A 22,308-nucleotide genomic window follows, 5' to 3' on the forward strand; every position below is an offset into this window, starting at 1 on the left:
TAGTGCTATGCTAGTTTGTGCCGAAGGTTGTGTAAGAATGGAGGAGAAGGCAGAAGATGCAGCTGAAGACAGTTTTTAAAGGTCTGCTTGTCGAAAACTAATAAAGCTTGATAGTTATGCCTAGTCATTTAACAGAACATGACACAGTCAGAGTTGGATTTCAGAAATATGTATAGGTAGTTGGGTTGTGGTGGGTTCCCGGTTGAAGCAGGGACGTGTTAAGAGGATTTGTATTTCAGGTTTTAAAAAAAAAAAAATTAATCAATTTATGGGATACACCAAAACAGTACTTAGACATTGATACAATAGTTACCAAAAAATACTTGTATTAGGTAGAAAGAGATCCTGGAAATTAAATAAGGATTTAACTTAAGAAGCTAGAAAAGAGAAATTGAATGAGTTTACAAAAAGAAATGAGAAAATAATGAGAAAAAAAATGGAATAGAGGATGTAGACTTGGTTTCCACATGGGCATGTGGTAGAAGCACAGAAATCCTCATACACATCCTTACACAAGAAAAGGCTTCAGTTCAGTTCAGTCGCTCAGTCATGTCTGACTCTTTGCGACTGCATAGACTGCAGCACTCGAGGCTTGCCTGTCCATCACCAACTCCCAGAGCTTGCTCAAACTCACGTCCATTGAGTCAGTGATGCCATCCAACCATTTCATCCTCTGTCTTCCCCTTCTCCTCCTGCCTTCCATCTTTCCCGGCATCAGGGTCTTTTCTAATGAGTCTGTTCTTCGTATCAGGTGGCCAAGTATTGGAGCCAAGTATTCAGCATCAGTCTTTTCAGTGAATATTCAGGACTGATTTCCTTTAGAGTTGACTGACTGGATCTCCTTGCATCCCAAGGGACTTCTCAAGAGTCTTCTCCAGCACCACAGTTCAAAAGCATCAATTCTTCGGCGCTCAGCTTTCTTTATAGTCCAACTCTCACATCCATGCATGACTACTGGGAAAACCATAGCTTTGACTAGACGGACCTTTGTTGATAAAGTAATGTCTCTGCTTTTTAATATGCTGTCTAGGTTGGTCATAGCTTTTCTTCCAAGGAGCAAGCATCTTTTAATTTCATGGCTGCAGTCACCATCTGCAGTGATTTTGGAGTCCAAAAAATAAAGTCTCTCACTGTTTCCAGTGCTTCCCCATCTATTTTCCATGAAGTGATGGGACCGGATGGCATGATCTTAGTTTTCTGAATGTTGAGTTTTAAGCCAACTTTTTCACTCTCCTCTTTCACTTTCATCAAGAGGCTCTTTAGTTCTTCTTCACTTTCTGCCATAAGGGTGATGTCATCTGCATATCTGAGGTTATTGATATTTCTTCTGGCAATCTTGATTCTAGCTTGTGTTTCATCCAGCCTGGCATTTTGCATGATGTACTCTGCATGTAAGTTAAATATGCAGGGTGACAATATACAGCCTTGATGTACTTTTTTCCTGATTTGGAACCAGTCTGTTGTTCCATGTCCAGTTCTAACCGTTGCTTCTTAACCTGCCAGCAACCCTTCTTTGAGGCATTAAAGAATTGAGGTCATTGGGCAAACTGCTGCCCCCAGAATTGGTCATGGATAATGGAAACTCCTTGGAGGGAAAGTTATGACCAACCTAGACAGCATATTAAAGCAGAGACATTACTTTGTCAACAAAGGTCCATCTAGTCAAGGCTATGGTTTTTCCAGTAGTCATGTACGGATGTGAGAGTTGGACTTATAAAGAAAGCTGAGCGCTGAAGAATTGATGCTTTTGAACTGTGGTGCTGGAGAAGACTCTTGAGAGTCCTTTGGGATGCATGGAGATCCAACCAGTCCATCCTAAAGGAAATCAGTCCTGGGTCTTCATTGGAAGGTCTGATGTTGAAGCTGAAGCTCTAATATTTTGGCCACCTGATGCGAAGAGCTAACTCATTTGAAAAGACCCTGATGTTGGGAAAGATTGAGGGCAGGAGAAGAAGGGGACGACAGAGGATGAGATGGTTAGATGGCATCACCGACTCAATGGACATGAGTTTGTGTAAACTCCGGGAGTTGGTGATGGACAGGGAGGCCTGGTGTGCTGTAGTTCATGGGGTTGCAAAAAGTTGGACACGACTGAGCGACTGAACTGAACTGAATGAAAACTCTGAAAGACTAAAGACATTGCTAGAATTCAGAAACACTGTAGGAGAAATGAAGAATTAACTCATTGATAGACTAAAGGTGGATAGGTCAGAAACTCAGATCTACATAAAGAAAGGAAGAATGCTAGAGAAGGAATAGATGAAGATAAAATCCTTTGTTTTTCTTATTCTTAATGGCAAAGAACCCTCCTGTCAATGCAGGAGTCTTAAGAGATGTGAGTTCAGTCCCTGGGTCAGGAAGATCTCCTGGAGAAGGGCATGGCAATCCACTCCGGTATTCTTGCCTGGAGAATCCCATGGACAGAGGAGCCTGGTGGTCTGTGGTCCATAGGGTTGCAATGAGTCAGACACAAGTGACTCACACACACAACTGATCTTACAGATAAACATTTGGGTGATGATAGCATATGAATTAGTGAATGAATGAAAACAATGTTACAGAAGAGAGGAACTAGAAATACTCTGTTGTAAGTATTCATACCACCCTAGAGTTATAGTGTTATTTGAAAGTGAATTCAGATTAATTGTGAAATATATATTAGGAACTCAAGGGCAACCACTGAAAGCAGTTTAAACGTGAAGTATAATTTATAGGCCAGAAGTGAAGAAGGATGGGATCCTATAAAATACTTAGTTAAAGCAGGAAAAGAGTGGAAGACAAATAACAAATGCAATAAACAGAAAACAGTAACAAGCATGGTAATAGCAGTCCAAGTATATCAGTAATAACTTTGATGGTAAGTTGTCTAAGTACACCAGATAAAAGGTGGAGACTGTCAGAGTGGGTAAGAAGCAGAACCCACTTACATTGTCTGTATGAGAAATCCACTTGAAATAGAAAGACACAGATGTAGAAAGATACAGCACAAACACGAATCCAAAAACATTAATAACTATATTAATTTCACGTAGAGCAGACTTCAGAGCAAGGAAAGTTATCAGAGATAAAAGAGTAGCATTGTATAATGATAAAGGGGTCAATTATTTAAGAAAATATAATAATCCTTAATGTGTACATGCCCAACAACAAAATATGAAAAAACATGTGAGATAAGAACCAGTAAAACAAGAATAAATGGACAAAAACTTTAACATCTCTGTATTGATAATTGACAGATCCAGCAGGCAGGAAGTCAGGGCATCAATCAGCTGGATTTAACTGACATCCAATAATAGCAGAATATACATTCTCATGCTGGATACCCCAAGATAGATTATATTCTGGGCCTTAAAATACCTCATAACACTGAAAGTGGTAGAAATCAAAGTATACTCTCAGACCACAATGGAATTAAACTGGAAATCAGTAATAGAAAGGTAACTGGGAAATCCCCACATACTTTGAGGTTAAACTGCACAATTCTAAATAACATTTAGGTTAAAGAAGAAGTGTAAGAATTTTTAGAATGTTTTGAATTGAAGAGAAAATGAAAATACAAAGGATCAAAATTTGTGGGATGTAACAAAAGCATTGCTTAGAGGAAGACGTACAGCATTGAAGTGGTATAGTTGAAAAGCTTCAAGAAACATTAAGAAACCAGGAAAAGTAGGGCAAAGTAAATTAAAAGAGGAAAATAATTAAAAGGAGAAATTGAAAACAAATCAATAGAGAAAATCAAGCCTAAATTCTGTTTTTTTGAAAAGATCATTAAAACTGATACTCTAGACAGGTTAAGAGAAAAATAGAAAACACACAGGTTACTAATATCAGAAATGAAAAAATTAGCATTACTACTAATCCCATAGATACTAAAAGAATATTAAGGGGATATTACAAACAACTCTGTGAATACAAATACAAAAACCTAGATGAAAATGACCCATTCCTTGAAAGACACAATCTGCCAAAACTCACCCAAGAAGAAAGAGGCCATCTAAATAGGCCTGTGTCTATTAAAAACACTGAAACAATAATAGCCTTCCAAAGCACCAGGAAAAGAAATGCAAAAAAGCAAAATGGCTGTCTGAGGAGGCCTTACAGATAGCTGGGAAGAGAAGAGAAGCGAAAAGCAAAGGAGAAAAGGAAAGATATTCCCATCTGAATACAGAGTTCCAAAGAATAGCAAGGAGAGATAAGAAAGCCTTCCTCAGCGATCAGTGCAAAGAAATAGAGGGAAACAACAGATTGGGAAAGACTAGAGATCTCTTCAAGAAAATTAGAGATACCAAAGGAACATTTCATGCAAAGATGGGCTCGAAAAAGGACAGAAATGGTATGGACCTAACAGAAGCAGAAGATATTAAGAAGAAGTGGCAAGAATACACAGAAGAACTGTACAAAAAAGATCTTCATGACCCAGATAATCACGATGGTGTGATCACTCACCTAGAGCCAGACATCCTGGAATGTGAAGTCAAGTGGGCCTTAGAAAGCATCACTACGAACAAAGCTAGTGGAGGTGATGGAATTCCAGTTGAGCTATTTCAAATCCTCAAAGGTGATGCTGTGAAAGTGCTGCACTCGATATGCCAGCAAATTTGGAAAACTCAGCAGTGGCCACTGGACTGGAAAAGGTCAGTTTTCGTTCCAATCCCAAAGAAAGGCAATGCCAAAGAATGCTCAAACTACCGCACAATTGCACTCATCTCACATGCTAGTAAAGTAATGCTCAAAGTTCTCCAAGCCAGGCTTCAGCAATACATGAACCATGAACTTCCAGATGTTCAAGCTGGTTTTAGAAAAGGCAGAGGAACCAGAGATCAAATTGCCAATATCCGCTGGATCATCGAAAAAGCAAGAGAGTTCCAGAAAAACATCTATTTCTGCTTTATTGACTATGCCAAAGCCTTTGACTGTGTGGATCACAATAAACTGTGGAAAATTCTGAAAGAGATGGGAATACCAGACCATCTGACCTGTCTCTTGAGCAACCTGTATGCAGGTCAGGAAGCATCAGTTAGAACTGGACATGGAACAACAGACTGGTTCCAAATAGGAAAAGGAGTCTGTCAAGGCTGTATATTGTCACCCTGCTTATTTAACTTATATGCAGAGTACATCATGAGAAACACTGGGCTGGAAGAAACACAAGCTGGAATCAAGATTGCTGGAAGAAATATCAATAACCTCAGATATGTGGATGACACCACCCTTATGGCAGAGAGTGAAGAAGAACTAAAGAGCCTCTTGATGAAGGTGAAGGAGGAGAGTGAAAAAGTTGGCTTAAAGCTCAACATTCAGAAAACTAAGATCATGGCATCTGGTCCCATCACTCCATGGGAAATAGATGGGGAAACAGTGGAAACAGTGTCAGACTTTATTTTTTTGGGCTCCAGAATCACTGCTGATGGTGACTGCAGCCATGAAATTAAAAGACGCTTACTCCTTGGAAGGAAGGTTATGGCCAACCTAGATAGCATATTTAAAAGCAGAGACATTACTTTGCCAACAAAAGTCTGTCTAGTCAAGGCTATGGTTTTTCCAGTGGTCATGTATGGATGTGAGAGTTGGACGGTGAAGAAAGCTGAGCACCGCAGAATTGATGCTTTTGAACTATGGTGTTGGAGAAGACTCTTGAGAGTCCCTTGGACTGCAAGGAGATCCAATCAATCCATTCTGAAAGAGGTCAATCCTGGGTGTTCATTGGAAGGTCTGATGTTGAAGCTGAAACTCCAGTACTTTGGCCACCTCATGTGAAGGGTTGACTCATTGGAAAAGACCCTAATGCTGGGTAGGATTGGGGGCGGGAGGAGAAGGGGACGACAGAGGATGAGATGGTTGGATGGCATCACCGACTCAATGAACATGGGTTTGGGTAGACTCCGGGAGTTGGTGATGGACAGAGAGGCCTGGCATGCTGCAGTTCATGGGGTCGCAAAGAGTCGGACACGACTAAGCAACTGAACTGAACTGAACTGAAAGCACCAGGCCCAGACAGGTTCACTGGTGAGTCTATCAGACATTTATGGAAGAAGTTGCACCTGTGTTCTGTATTCTCTTAGTGCAGATAAAAGCAGAGGGGATACTTCCTAATTTATTCTATGTGGCAAGCATTAACCTAATACAAAAACTGAACAAAAATATTATAAGAAAGGAAATCTACAGACTAGTATCTCTCATGAACATAGGTGCAGAATTCCTCAACAAAATATTAGCAAATCCAATCCAAAAATGGATAGAAACTATTACACAGCGCAACCAAGTGGGATTTATTCCAGGTATGCAAAGCTGGGTTAACAATGGGAAATCAGTTAATGTAATCTATCATATCAACAGTATAAAGAAAAAAAAGGTGACCCTGTCAATAGATGCAGAGAAAGCATTTCACAAAATCCAGTACCCATTTATGACAAGAATTCTTGGCAATCTAGGAAAAGGGAAGAACATCCTCAATTTGATGAAGAATATGAAAAAATTACAGTTAATATTTGGTGGTGAGACTTCCCACTAAGATCAAGAACATGGCAAAAATGTCCCATCTTCATTACTTTTCAACATCATACTGAAAGTCTTAGCTAATGCAATAGGCCAAGTAAAGGAAATTAAAAGTATACATGTTTGAAGTCATGTGATTGTTTTTGTAGAAAGCCCTAAAGAATCAAGAAAAAAGTGAAAACTCATAAGTGATTATAGCAAGATTGTAGAATATAAGGTTAATATAAAAGAAGCCACTTATGTACCAGCAATAAACAATTGGAATTTGAAATTAGAAACAAATGTCATTAAACTATAATTTAAAAGGATGCATGCACCACTATGTTCATAGCAGCACTGTTTACAGTAGCCAAGACATGCAAGCAACCCAAATGTCTATTGACAGATGAATGGATAAAGAAGATGTGATGTGTATATATTGAGTTGGTCAAAAAGTCTCTTCAGCTTTTAAGTAAAAGATGGGACTTTTCACTTTCACCTAGAACTTTATTGAACAGCTTATTCACCATTTTGTTCCACTACCTTCTGTCATTTTTGAGGCAACTTCATAATTTCATCTTCCCCAGACTTACTGAAAAAATAACTTTTTGGCCCACCCAATAGAACCACCAATATGATTTATCAATTCCACTTCTGGTTATATATACAAAATAATCTAAAGCAGGAGTTTGAACCTGATGTTTATAAGCAGCACTATTCACAGTAGCCAGGAGGTGGGAGCAACTTAAATATCTATCAATGGATGATTGGATAAAGGAAATGCAGTGTGTATATACAGTGGAATGCTACTGAGCCTTGAAAGGAAATTATGACACATTCTCTAGCATATACTTGAGGACACTTTGCCATGAGTAATACACCAGTCATAGAAGAACGCCTACTGTGTGATTCCACTTATGTGAGGTGTCGAAAATAGTCACCTTGTAGGAATAGAAAGGCAGATGGTGGTTGCTTAGGGACAGGGAGGTGGTGAGCTGCTGTTAGGTGGATGTAGACTTGTAGCCATGCAGCATGGGGCCTTCTGGGGTATGTTGCACAGTCATGTGCATACAGTTGACAATACTGTGCTGACCACCTGGAAATGTTGGCAGAGTGAATCTTCCAAGTTTTTTTCTGCAGTTAAAAAACCAGTAAAATATAAATTTCTTTGTGATATGGTTCCAGTAAATATTCTAACAGATAAAAGCAACAACTATACTAATCAAAGTAGTATAGAACTAACAGAATGTTAGACATATGGATTTACTGTACCAGATAGAGAGTTCAGAATTATCCCCATACACACATGGTTAGGTGATATTTGACAAAGGAGGTAGGGTAGTTTAATAAGGAAAGGAAAGTCTCTACAACAGGTTGTACTTGAAAAATTGAATAAGATGTGTAAAACACCAGCCTCCACTACTTAGAAAAATTAAGCTGAAGTGATTCCTGGACCTAAGAGTAAAAGGTAGAAGTATAAAGCTTCCCCAACCTTGGGTTAGGCGCAGATTTCATAGACAGAATTCAAAAAGTGCTAGTTAGGAAAAAATAGAGTGAATCTCATGAAAATGAAAATTGTCTCCTCATCAAGCACACTATTAAAGGTATGAAAGTTGAGCCATAGAGTTGGGATGAATATTTTCAAAACATAATCACTTTGGCAGCTTCTTTAAAATTTAAACAGACTATTACATGGTGGGAAAAATAGCATCTTTACTTTAGAAGACCTTTATAGCACCACCTTAACTAAGGACCAAAGTTAACTCCATCAGTAGGGGACAGACTTCTGTGAAGTCCCTGCTAAAATACATGGTCTGCATCTAGTCATGAGGAAATATCAGAAAACCCAGGTTGAAGACAATCTACAAAATAACAGGCCTGTATCCTTTAAAGTCCTAAAGGAAATCAGTCCTGAATAGTCATTGGAAGGACTGATGTTGAAGCTCAAATTCCCATACTTTGGCCACCTAATGCGAAGAACTGACTGATTGGAAAAGACTCCCATGCTGGGAAAGATTAAAGGCAGGAAGAGAAGGGGCCAACAGAGGATGAAATGGTTGGATGGCATCACCAACTCGATGGACATGAGTTTGAGCAAGCTCCAGGAGTTGGTGATGGACAGGGAAGCCTGGTGTGCTGTAGTCCATGGTATTGCAAAGAGTCAGACACAACTGAGTGACTGAACTGACTGATCCTTTAAAATGGCCAGTTTCATGGAATGCAGAAGCTGGGAAAGGGGTCCAAATCTACAAGGGCAAAGAAAATCTAATAAATCATACACCCATGGTCTTGAATTGAATCACAGACTAGAAAGGCAGAATAACTGTAAAGGAAGTTACTGGGACAGTTGGCACCATTTGAACATGCATTGTGAATTCGATGATGGTAATATATCATTGGATTTCCTAGGTGGCACTAGTGGTAAAGAACCCACCTGTCAATGCAGGTAGGCGTAAGAGACGAAGGTTTGTTTGCTGAAAGATCCCTTGGAGGAGGGCACATCAACCCACTCCAGTATTCCTGCCTGGAGTATATCCCATGGATAGAGGAGCCTGGCAGGCTGCAGAGTCAGACACAACTGAAGCGACTTAGCACACACACACAAAGTTTATCATTGTTACATTTCCCAATTTTGAGAATTCACATTATGTAAGAATATATTTGTTTATAGGAAATATGTTGAAATATTTAGGTATAGAAGAATATGGTAGTTGTAGGTTATTTTCACATGGTTAGGGAAAAAACTCATGTAAAGAAAGCAATGGGGTCAGATATAAATGGTGAGTTTGTGTAAAAGTTGTACCAGAGTTCTCTGTACTATCTTTGCAGATTATTTTCTGTAAATTTGAAATTACATCCAAAAACTTAAGAAGGAGAAATGTATAAAGCAAAGTGTTTGATGTGTGGAGAACCAGTGTGCTCATTAATGAACACTTTAGTTTTGTTCAGCAATGTAAATTCAAGTCATTCAGTCACCAGTTTTCAATCTAGGAGCTTTAAGAGTGACCAGAAACTGGGTTTTTGTCTTAAAGTACTTTGAATTTAGGTGAGAGAAGAGCAGTGCACACACAATCTGAACAAAAGAAAATAACAAAGTCATTGTGTTTGGTATGTCATATGCTCTAGAACAACTGTTGGCAGATATTTTCTGTAAAGGGCCAGATAGCAAATATTTCTAGCTTTCTAGGCCATTATGGTCTCTGTCACGATTGCTCAGCCCTGCTTTACAGTATGGAAGCAGCCATAGATGACACACACAGAAATGATGCCTCTCTGTTACAGTGAAACATTATTACAAGGAGAGTGCAGGCTGCATCTGGACTGAGGGCTGGTCTGTGTTTGCCCTGACTCTCAAATGTTAACAGTGTGGGGTTTCCTAGGAGCAGTTAGAGAACAGTGTGGTTAGTGGTGAAGATGTGGGCCCTGGAGGTGCTCACACCTGGTTCACACCCAGTCATTGCCACTGACAAGTTACACTGGGAGAGCTTTACACCTTTACTTTCTCGTTTGTGAAATGGGAATAATGAGAGCCTCCTCCATGGAATGTGTGGAAGTTGGTGAGTGTAGTCATACCCTGACTGCTGCCTTCTGGCTGCTTTCCTGGCTCCTCTCTCATTCTCTAGCTGGCACCTTCCCAGCAGCCAGGATGATCCCTCACCCACTCTTACTCCTCAACCCCATGCTTCCCTGTCAGACTTACAACCACTCCTGCAAAGCCCTCATCCTGGTGGGTCCCTCAGCTAGTGCTGTATATGTTTTGCCAGCACTACCCTCATTCACAGTGCAGGGCCTTTGAGTTGACTTTTCTCTGTCTTGGAGATTCTCACCTTACTATTCAGCTTTCCCAATAAGAGATCTCTTCCCTGGCTTCACAATTAAGTAGCCATTCAGTCTTTTTATCTAATTTTCATTGCTTTCCCACTTGATAGTCTCTTGTCTGTCTTTAGCCCTTTAGAAAGTGAACTGCATGACAGATAGTACCTTGTCCACCTGATTCTCCACACCCAGTCCTGAGGGTACTACCTTACAAAACAGACATTAAAAAGATTGGTGGAGTCAATGTAATGGGTTAATATACACAGATTACCTAATATAAGGACTGCCCCATAACTGATGCTTGAAAACTGTTAGCTAAAATCATTACTACACAGCCTGTAAGGTGTACATACTTCCCTTAACAGACATGGAAATGAATTATGAAGCTTGAAAATGTGACCCATGAAGAAATATTTGAAGATCAAGGTCCATTAACTAAGGGAAAAAAATCACCACAGTGATTTACATCCAGTATCTGATTATACAGATTCCAGGGTAATAAAATGAGTAGTTAAAAGTCTGCAAATGAATTTGAATGCCTTTTTCCTGGCACTTTCAAACTGTCAGGCTTATACTTTCCTTCTTTCCCCATTCTTCCATTTGTGACAGTGTCTGTAGGAAGATAGACTCTGTCACAGGACCAGAAACAAGGCAGAGAAGCTTGGGGCCTTGGGGCTGTCTCCAAACAATGGAGTGATTGAGCTCCCGCTTTGTTTCAGACGTCCATACAGAAGCTGTCCAGGCTGCGCTCGCTAAACACAAAGAAAGGAAGATGGCAGTGCCTATGCCTTCCAAACGCAGGTCCTTGGTTGTGCAGACCTCGATGGACGCCTACACACCCCCAGGTGAGCAGCAGGCCCTGTTGGCTTCATAGAGGGATGAGCATGCGTTAGAATTAGGTTAGTACCAGCAACTGTAGTCTCTTTAGCTTTCAAAATCATGGTGCTATAACTCAGGTTTTTGAGAACCAGAAGTCCAGAAACAGTGTATCTGCTCTAAATTAAATTCAGAAGGAAAATTGGCATGATTGTGTATGCATTATAATGTCTATATAAATATGCGTTTTAAGATTTTAGACTCATAAATATGATACAGACTTTTATTAAAGTCCTATAAAATTTAATTCTTCACACAGCAAGAGAAGTTGGATTTCTTCTTTGCTTAGACGGGTATATGCATATTCTCAAGTCTTCAAAATATCAGTAGGTTGTAATGTTCTGTTAAGAAATTGTATGAATTGAAAAATTTAGGCAGGTACTTCCCTGGTAGCTCAGTTGGTAAAGAATCCGCATGCAGTGCAGGAGACCCTGGTTCGAGCCTGGGTGGGGAAGATCCCCTGGAGAAGGGAAAGGTTACCCACTCCAGTATTCTGGCCTGGAGAATTCCATGGATTGTCTAGTCCATGGGGTCACAAAGAGTTGGACACGACTGAGCGACTTTCAGGCAGTTACTTAAATCTGGTGACATCAGTTTTTGCTGTAAAGTGCAGATAGTATTTTTGGGTATCACAGTTGCTTGCTTTGCCATCGAGTTACTAAAGCTGCCAAGGGCAGCATATCAGTGAGAGACATAGCTCTGTGCCAATAAAACTTTGTCACGAAAATAGGCAGAGAGTTTGGTCCACAGGCCTGTCCACCCCTGATATTAATGGTTGAAGGTAATATCCTATTTATGTTCCTGCTTTTGTTTACTCTTGAATTTTATGTAACTACCTAATTTCTCTACTTAACTCTGTGCAAATAATTATAATCTATATCATGTGGCGCTAGTTCTAAAGAACCCACCTGCCAATGCAGGAGACACAAGAGACGTGGGTTCAATCCCTGTGTCGGGAAGATCCCTTGGAGGAGGGCGTTGCAACCTACTCCAGTGTTCTTGTGGAGAATCCCATGAACAGAGGAGCCTGGAGGGCTACAGTCCATAGGGTTGTAAAGAGTCAGTCATGGCTGAAGTGACTTAGCACACATGTACACACGTGTTGTGATCTTCAAAACTTAACTGAAGCACAAAATTAAATGTCCAGGTATCTATTAGAAACACAAAGGATTGAGCCTAATTTACTTGATTGTGTGTGTGTGTGTGCGTGTGTGCGTGTGTTTCTTGTTCCAACATTACTCATGGCGTGGTTGCCACTCTGTCTTTTCTGCAGGCCTAAGTTACCTGGCACACCCCTTTGTTCACAAGAGAAATTTAGGGTGGAATAAGAATAGTTGAACATGTAAAGCACTTTTTGGAGTCTTGTCAAGTTTAGTCCTGAGTGTTTGCAAGCAGTGAGGGTAATAGAAGCACATACTTCAACTCAGGGATGTGATCAGATATGTCCGGTACTAATTCAGACCTCTCTTCAACTTCTCATGCCTTCAAAAATGAAAGTTCTGAACTTTGTAACACAAAACTTAAATAATATAAAACTTAGTTGTTTTGTGTTTTCTTAAAAGATAATACAGGAAATGTTCTTTATCTCATGAAAAGAATTTTCTAATAGGAAAGGGAGTCCTCTTTGCTGATTTCCTTACATTCCTTCGTTTCTTAATTCTGAGCCATAATATGTCATTTGAACTGTTTTTAAATCAGCCCAGGATTCACTGATGGCTCAGATGGCTAAGAATCTGCCTACAATGTAGGAGACCCGGTTCAATCCCTGAGTCGAAAAGATCCCCTGGAGAAGGGAATGGCAACTCACTGCGGTATTCATTCTTGCCTGGAGAATTCATGAACAGAGGATCCTGGTGGGCTACAGTCCATGGGGTTGCAAAGACTCAGACACAACCATAATTAGTATACTTAATCCTATTTGTTTAGTTTATGGTTATAATTCACCAAAATATGAATGTAAAAATTTTAATTTTGTATGTGTATAACAAACAAAATGGACTTACATGGATAACAAACCCACTTCAAATATATTTTAACCAAATCTTTGAAACTAGACAGTATTTAGGGAGTTGGATGTTTTTCTGAGCCACTTTTTATGGGAAATACTGAGTCTGAAGTACAAGGTGTGGTGTGATTATTTGTGTGTGTGCTTTTCTTTATGTTGACTCCATCCTCAGGGGTGTTACTGTGTCATTCATGATGAAAGACGGAACTTTTGGGAGAACAAATCCTGTTCAAGTGTCTTTGCAAAATATAAAAGAACATTATTGGAAATGTCATTTTTGGTGCATTTAATTGTTTGGTTAGCATTTTCAGGTATACCATATAATACATCTTGTAAACTGTCATTTACGAGTCTTAGTGACAATATCACTTGAGATAGTTTTGTATAATCATAAATGCCAACACTATCATTATAAAATTTTTTATTCACAACCTGCCACTCACACACAACTTAAAATAGCACATGGCTCAGAGAAACACTTCGGATAAAGAAGGGCTACAGAGCGTCACACTTTGAACATTTGAAAGTTTAGTGTCTCAGAAAACATCACCATGGCCTTCTTGCTTGGTGTCTGAGTGCACAGAAAAACATTTGGTTATTCCCCAACGTCTTGAGTGGAGGACAGGTGAGGATGTCTTTGTCTGAGTTTGGAATGTCAAGAAGACCCTCTAGCATATATATTTAAGGTAAAGTACTTTGGATGAAGACCTCACTATACTGAAAAATAATTTGTCATCTGAAAAGCTTGTAACTTTTCAAGAATGTTCGAAGGTCATTTACCAGTTAGTGTGTGAGGTGGGTCTGTGTTTGGAGAGGGCCTAGGCCTGGGAGTGCTGCTTGCCCCAGTCGTAGCTAATCACCTCTCTCCCACAGATACCTCCTCTGGCTCAGAAGACGAAGGCTCGGTTCAGGGCGACTCCCAGGGGACCCCCACCTCCAGCCAGGGCAGCATCAACATGGAGCATTGGATCAGCCAGGCCATCCACGGTTCTACCACCTCCACCACCTCGTCCTCGTCTACCCAGAGTGGGGGCAGCGGCGCCGCCCACAGGCTGGCTGACGTCATGGCTCAGACGCACATAGGTGAGCGCCCCGCGGCATCTGAGTGGCTGCTGAGGGTCCCTACCCTTTTTAGTTTGCATTTTCCCTGTCTGTGCATTGTGGGCTCAGAACCCACTTGAGGGACAAGTCAGACCATGTTTCCACTCCTGGGCTGCTTTGCTGCGTTGGCTTTACTGTTCTGTGAAACCCTTGGTTTTTACTATTGTTTACATCCTAGATGTCTTCTACAACTATAGTTCAGGAGTTTTCTGCTCGTAGAGGAGTGCATTTTTGTTCATTAGGGAAGCATGCAGCCATATCTGGTTACACGTTTTCTTCTCCTCATGCTATAATGCTCTCCTAAGTAACATTTTAATCATGCTAATAAGCATGACTGGCACTTGAGAGTGACTTTGCCCTTACTTTGAAAAGGGGAGGCTTTCATCACGCAGCTTAATGCAGTTTTCTGCTGTAGGTCAGATTTAGTTCCCAGAATGTATGTTAGGTTATGAGAAGTGGGATCCTTTGTATTTAAAAAAGCACAGAGTTAGGAAGCATTGGCAAGGTGTTTGAAAACTGTGTAAAAAAGGAGATTAAGTAAGAGTTGTTAGAGGAAAGGAGTGTATTGAATGAGCAGTGGAGCTCCGTGAACCTGGAGTACCTAAGGGTCATGTGTCGCTGCCTCTACCCTTGCCTGACACTCACTGTGCCACATTCATCTGGTGTATGAGGTCCAAATCTGTTCTCATCCATTTCCAGCTGTGGATTGAGATTTTTAAATACTTAAATAATAAAATATTAATATTCAAAAAAGTAAATCGCTTGCTTTGAACGTGGTGCCAAGATGGTTCGGTATGTTCTCCATTCACATGATGTGGAGCAGGGTCAGCCATGTCCAGGAAAACCAGGGCAGTGGTTGAGAACGGAGCGCAGGGCAGGTACATGTCCTCCTCACACATCTAGCCTCATATCCAAAAAATCCACGTTTAGAAAATAGGTTAATGAAATGAATGAATTCAGTACTCTGCCACCTTCTCATATTCACATTCACACACTATTTTTTTCTAGATTACTATCTCCGTGACAGAGTCAGAGGAGTTCCATACTGACTTCTAGGACTTGGCCCCAGTGGCGCTTGCTCGGCGTCCAGCTGAGGTTAAAAGCCACAGCCTTTCCAGAATCAGCAGTGAGGCCGATTGTCTCCCAGCGGGACACAGGGAGGGCTGGCTTCCTCAGCAGTCACTGTTGGCCTGCTCTAGTTTGTTAGTGGAAAAAAGAGGAATGATCTGACCTTCCTTTGCCACCTCTCCATTGTGAATAAAAAGTGGAAAATAGGAAAATTCTTCACAGTTTTTTATAGTAATGCTCATATGCACATGCAAAGTGGCATTATTAAATTTGAGTTTAAAACATTTTTGGTAGCATACGCTGGTTACTGTGTACTAAGAAACTCTATTTGAAATCAGAGAAACTTGTGACCATTAGATATTTTTGGACACTAAAAGTTTTTCCCGAGTGTTTAGGAACCTGAGACAGTCCCTCAGCACTGTCAGCTTGCTGCATCCAGCAGCCACATGCGCAGGTGGGGCATGGAGCTCCCTCCACCTCTGCCCATCGCTCTGACCTTGGGAATGTGTTTCCTGATTCAGTTCACTTTTAAGGAAATATCAGCAATCTTACCAAGAGAAATACGTAATTTTGGACATATTACTCCCTGCATTTGTTTCTCACTTTATGAAGTTACACACGGAATATTGGAGGAAATTATAGCACAGAGAATTAAACCTACCCGGACTATAAAAGGTTGCATTACTCATGTGTGTTAAGTCTCAGTGTAACTAAAAGAGAGCTTCTGAGTATGTGACATTTCACTAATTTCTAATTTGGCACAAAAATAAGTTCCTAGATTATCTAAGAATTTCCTATAAATGCAAAACAAATTTTGTTGAAAGAAAGCAGTGGCAAAATAATAAGAAAAGGAGAGTTAAGATTTTTTTATCCCTGTGGCAAAAGCCAAAGAAGTGAAAATTCAAAATTGACAGTATGTGACGTTTTGTTGAGGCCATCAAAAGCCTGAAAAATAAGAAAGTATTAGTGTACGTGTGTGTTTTAAAGAATGTAGGGTCAAATGAACCACCACTTTGCACCTTGGGTCCCTCGAGGTGAGGCACTTGGATAGAGTCTGTGGAAATGTCTCGCCCAGTGGGCAGAGGGAAAGTGAGTGGTTAGAGACCACCAAGTGACAGACAAGTGAGTGGTATTTTCTGTTCTGTCGTTTTAGAAAGAAGTCCTGCATCCTTATACATCCATACTGATGCACAAGAGCACCACTCACCTCCTGTCAGACTGGCTTAGTCGATGACGCGGTCCCCATCCAGGGAGTCTTTCTTCCTGTGTCTCTGCTAGATGGTATTCACACTTGAGCACTGACAGTGAGGGCTCGAGGCATCCCTGTCACAAGATGCTGACGCCTGAGGCGTGCACATTTGTGACTCAGGAAGATGGACGCACCGTGCAATGGGCTCTGCAGCCTAGACAGAACAGGGCCTCCACATTGTCAATAGAGAAAACCAGGAAGTGTTGACAGAACCTTTGTGCATGCCATGTTCCTGAAACAATTGGCAAAGGATTAGTACCTCTAAAATACTTTTATCAAAAGTCAAGGAGCATAATTTAGAGTAACCAGAAGAATTAAAGCAGCACTTAAAACTTCAAGAGGCATATTTGTAAAAAGGCACTGGAGTAAAATATTATAGGAATTAGCTACATGGAAATAGAGAAACTGAAGAGAAACTATTAATGCATTTCTAGATTAAGAAATAAGAACAAAGCAGAATAGATAACACTGTTGTACATTCAGCATCAAAATTTGTATAGTCAGGAAATTAAAGAGACTTATTCATGAGCTACAGATGTATAGGTAAGGTGTGTGTCATCCTTTGTGACTGACGCATTTGAGATGTTGTCTCATAGGTTTCATCTGCACGTGTTGGGGTATATTGTCATTAGCCAGATATTCATAGAAATAATTGCATTTCCAGAGTATCATAGAGTTTATCAGTATGAATGCTGCTGTTTGTATCAGCAAGGAAATTCTCATCAGGTTTCCTGCATCAGTCCTGCTAAGCAGATAGATGTGCCTCCATGTGCTTGATGCATAATTAGCCTGGAGCCTGGCATTTGTTCAGGATCTAGATTCTGATTTTCTAGGGAATTTGCTCAGAGGGCTGAAAGTGATAAATAACCATAATTTATTTATGTATAATCATCCATAGTATCAGTTCTTTGATAATCTCTTTACTGATACTTTTCAGACATTTACAGTCTTAAAATACTAACTACACACTGAGGATGGTGGTATTAGCAAAGCCTGCACCACTGGGGCTGAGGTCTCGCTGTGACATTCTTGCTTCCCTTCCCAGCCAGGGCGTCCGCAGCAGCTGGAGCTTCCTGATTCAGAGGCAGTGTCCGCCAGTTTTTCCAGGAAAGGGCCAGAGAGTGGGTGTCAGGCTTTGTAGGCCATACAGTCCCTGCTGCTGCTCCTCAGTCCCCTGGCTCAAGAGCAACAGACCGTGCGTGAACAGCAGGTGTGGCTGTGCACCAGCAAGACTTCATTTATAAACACAGCTGACAGGCCACCCTGTGAGCCATAGTTTGCCAGCTCCTGTTTTAGAGAATTTTAAGCCATGCTATTGAAAAAATAAGCAGGAAAAGAAAATTTACATTAGGTAACACAAGGCCTGTGAGACTCTTCCGTCAATTACTGCATGTTTCTATGGCTCTGTGGGTGATTCTGTATTAAAAGCCTGGCTTGAGAGGTATATTTCATTGGCCAACATGACTGTGGGAATTTTTAGTTAGGTCCTAGGTTTGGCTTCTAATCCTGCATTTTCTTCATCAGCTCATAATAAAGCTGAGATCTACAGATGCTGAAATTAAGGGAATGTCACCATGGATCTTTGTCCATCTCCTTTTCGAACATGGCTAACCACTGATCCTTTTCCAGCTCAGATGTTTCCCTGTCTTTTTCCATTCATTTTTTTTTTTTTTTCGCTGTGATTCCTTTTCTGGGAAAGAAAACTCCTTCTTTCCAAAGCTCATCTTGTCCTCTTTCTGGATCCCGGCTCGTCCCACATCTGCTGACTCAAATCTCTCCTCTGTTGTGGCTTCACTTCTCTCCTCTGGGAACTGGAGCTCTGGTTGCGATGACCACTTTTTCCCTCCTCGCCCGCTGGCACCACACTCTGGTTCTCCTTCCCCTCTGCCCTTGCCTCTCCTCTGGTGGCTCCTCTCCCCATCCTGTCTCTCTGTGTTCTTGCCCATGTCATCCACTCCCACAGCCTTTAAGGCTACCTGCTCTTTCACGACTTTCAAATCTGTACTTCCTTCTCTCATCCACATTTCAGAGTGCCCCTTGACCCTGCCCCTCAGCCCTGCCTGAGTCCTGAGATCAAGCTGTCTAATGAGGTCCTGCTGTCCTCAGACCAGGAGAACCCCTCTTCTGGGCATTCGACTGCCATGTGTCATGCAGGCCTCCTTCTGCTCCTCACTACTCGCAGTACCCTGGCTCCATGCACCACACCTTTTATCCCATTATTGCAGCCCTTCCAGCCTCTGTCTGTCCTATTCGTGCTGTCCTTGTTGCCCTGTTGATGTTGTCAGGGCACAGATCTACTCCTGCTGCTTTTCTCCAAAAATGCTTTGGGGCTTTTGCAGCTTGAAACTGATTTTGTTTATTTGAATTTTATACTTAGAATCAAAATCATGGCTTTTGACCCATAATTATCCTAACCCTTCATCAAGGACATGCTTCATGCTGCAGGAGTACCTGGGGCCTGCTGCTCACATCTGGTGCATAGAGCAGAGTGACATCTGTTCAGTTCAGCTCAGTAGTGTCTGACTCTTTGCGACCCCATGGACTGTAGCATACCAGGCTTCCTTGTCCATCACCAACTCCTGGAGCTTAGTCAGACTCGTGTCCATTGAGTCAGTGATGCCATCCAACCATCTCATCCTCTGCCGTCCCCTTCTCCTCCTGCCTTCAATCTTTCCCAGCATCAGGGTCTTTTCCGATGAGTCAGTTCTAAGTATCAGGTGGCCAAAGTATTGCAGTTTGAGCTTCAGCATCAGTCCTTCCAATGAATTCAGGACTGATTTCCTTTAGGATTGACTGGTTGGATCTCCTTGCTGTCCATGGAACTCTCAAGAGTCTTCTCCAGCACCACAGTTCAGAAGCATCACTTCTTCAGTGCTCAGCTTTCTTTATAGCCCTACTCTCACATCCATACATGACTAGAAAAACCATAGCTTTAACTAGACAGCCCTTTGTTGGCAAAGTCATGTCTCTGCTTTTTAATATGCTGTCTTTTCCCAAAGTTCAAGTACGTATGACTCAGGAAGTAGTAACAATCATTTACATTTTATGCACTTGGGTTTCACAGATTCTTTCCTGGAACTCATGAGAGGAAAGGATCCCCAAAAAGGGGAGAAATGGCAGAAGCAGAGCCTGTGGGCTTGAGCACTAGGATGGCGGTGTCACTGTCACTGCAGAATGTGTGGGCGTGGCACTGCAGCTCCACAGATGTGAAGGCCAAGGCCTAGGGAGGGGATGTGGCACCCATGGCACCAGCTAGTAAGTGGTCCTCAGGAGCCAGACCCCCATCTGCCAGTGTGGGAGCACCTGTTCGTGATGCCCGGGGCTTGCTCCTCCTCGGCTTTCTAGCTTGACCCTGCTGGTTAAAAACACACAGAAATACAGTTAAACTTAGCATAAATGATAAAATTCCAGTGTCCCCATCACATCCCGCTGCATCTGTGGTCCTGCAGGTCTGGTGGTTGGAGCCCTTTGGCAGGAAGTTTAAGTTTGTGGATGTAAAAGTCAAGAAGCTATTGTCAGGAGTTAAAGGTTTCTCTTCTGACAGCTGTATTTAAAATGGATAACCAGCAAGGACCTACCGTACAGCACAGGGAACTCTGCTCCATGTCATGTGGCAGCCTGGATGGGAGGGGGTTTGGGGGAGACTGGAGACATGTATACATATGGCTGAGCCTTCACTGTCCACTTGAAACTATCACAGCATTGTTTGTTAGTCAGCTATATCCCAATACAAAATAAAAAGTTAAAAGATTTCTGTTCTGATATTAGACTATCCTGGGATTTGTCTAACAGTAGCTGTCATATCTTTATGGGATATTTGTGGCATAAATGTGGGAAGAAGGCTGTTCCAGGTCTGAGAACCTGTGTAATCCTGCTAAAAGTCAATCTCTCAGAGTTTTGGCTAAGAGAAATATTTGAATATTGAACCATTGAGCCCTTTCTAACCATCTCCAGGTTTAGTCTGCAAATCTGAAAAGCAACTGTGAATTGCCATTAGCAGTGTTTCACACACGCTCTCACTGGTAACCAGGGCATACTGTTCTGTCCCTGAGTGATTAAAGAGTAAGGAGATAAATCTTCATTTACATTGTCATATGTCAGTATGACACATGGGTGACACACCAGTAGAACCCTCCTGTTGGGGGCTTCTGTCAAACTGGGGAGGTGGATGTTTCGGGAGAAACCAAGGAGGAAGGCCTGCTTTTCTGGTGACCTGCACGTGGAAGACAGGTTGGTACAGTGGGCAGCTGAGCAGCATCTCCAGCGACAAGCTGTATGCTGTGACTGCTTCCCTCAGCATCGTTGCAGGTGCCTTTCACCGGTTGTTACCTCCACGTTTCCATTGAGGAACCCAGTTTTCTGCTGCCATGTGGAGGGCACAGCCATGTCGTCTTAGGAAGCCGGAGCAGCTGGATGGACGGGTGTATGAGGGCCTGTGTCACTTCCTGCTCAGTGACAGAAGAGGTCGTATTGACCAGGGGAGACTTGGGGGGTCCTGTTGACAGATGGAAGGCTGGGTTCCTTAACACGGCTCTCCTTACCTGTCATCAGTTAGTGGACCACGAGTACTTAGCTTTCTACACATGAAGAACAGATTTCCTCGTTTTCTTCTCTTATTTTAGAAGTTATTTGGGGACTAAAAATAGCAGGCTGAAAGTAGCTTCTCTGACCACTGACCCCTGAGGGTCCCTAGTCAGAATTAAGGGAAGTTGCTTTTTAGCAATGTGAGAAACAGAAGCATGGTATCTCTAGTCATCAAGTGCTCTGGTATACTCATTCTTGTGTTCATTCATTCTTTGAACTATCACTCCAATGTTTGCTGAGTGCAAACAATGTGAGCTGGGTGTTGGGCAACTTCAGCATCTGAGTAGGACACAAGAGCTGGACTGAGCTGGACACCTGCAAGAGTGGAGATAAGGAAGGGGGTGGTTCAAGGACACATGGAATCCCATGTTGGAGCTGAGCAGGAAGATCAGCTAGTACCCTGAAATCGTCATGGCTGAAACAGCTGTCCACAGGGTTGGATGGTTGACAAGAGTAACAGACTAACATCCCAAGTGGGAGGGGGATGCAGTGAGTGAGATGGACCTCTGGTACTGGTGGCACCAAGACAGCAGATACTGTCCTGGAAGAAGGCCAAACACACTCCCCTCCCATCTTCCCCTAGTGCCTTGATCCCAGGGTCTTCAGGAACCCATGGCAGCTGCTGGGAACAGAAGCCATACCAGGATGGATGGAACAGGTCCCACCTGTCAGGGAACAAGTGCAAAGCTGTCACAGTAGCTCTGGGGCAGTCACAGAGGAGGTGACACCTGATAGGTGGCTGGAAAGATGGCTGCCATTTTTCTGTTGATTTTAAGAGTTTTGGGAAATTGATCTCAGGAACAGTGGGTCATCTGGCTCAGAAGGTGCAAACCTGCTCTGATGAGAATCCTTAGTCTTCAGCTCCTAGTGCATTTGGACCTGATAGGTCTCAAGCCTGGGGCTGATGCACACTTTAGACCTTTGAACCTGCACCTTCAGCCACACTCTGTTTTATCTTACCCATCAAGTGTTTCTTGAGCATCTTTTATATACAAAGGTCTTTTAAACACTACCAAAAAATAGGTATTTAACTCAGAGTTAAATACCTGGAGGCCCGATCTTTGTCCAAATGAAGCAGGGTACTGTGTGTCACTGCAGTGGCAGAATGTTCTTGGCTTCATAACAGCAGCCAGCT

The 22,308-nt window shown here is 42.0% G+C and overlaps 1 protein-coding gene across 9 annotated transcripts in view; it reads left to right on the plus strand.

The window, feature by feature from the left end:
* The window catches only part of DIP2C (DIP2 acetate--CoA ligase C (putative)), a 302,006-nt gene that overhangs the window by 172,680 nt on the left and 107,018 nt on the right, over positions 1–22,308 (plus strand). For all 9 annotated transcript variants that reach the window (XM_081560688.1, XM_081560689.1, XM_081560685.1 and 6 more), the window contains 2 exons: positions 11,010–11,135; positions 14,045–14,254. In XM_081560688.1, coding sequence (XP_081416814.1) covers positions 11,010–11,135; positions 14,045–14,254 — 336 coding nt within the window. The remainder of the gene's footprint in view (positions 1–11,009; positions 11,136–14,044; positions 14,255–22,308) is intronic.

Source organism: Giraffa tippelskirchi, chromosome 13, assembly GCF_054371585.1.
Source record: "Giraffa tippelskirchi isolate mGirTip1 chromosome 13, T2T-mGirTip1v1.2.pri, whole genome shotgun sequence".
Classification (NCBI taxonomy): Eukaryota; Metazoa; Chordata; class Mammalia; order Artiodactyla; family Giraffidae; genus Giraffa; species Giraffa tippelskirchi.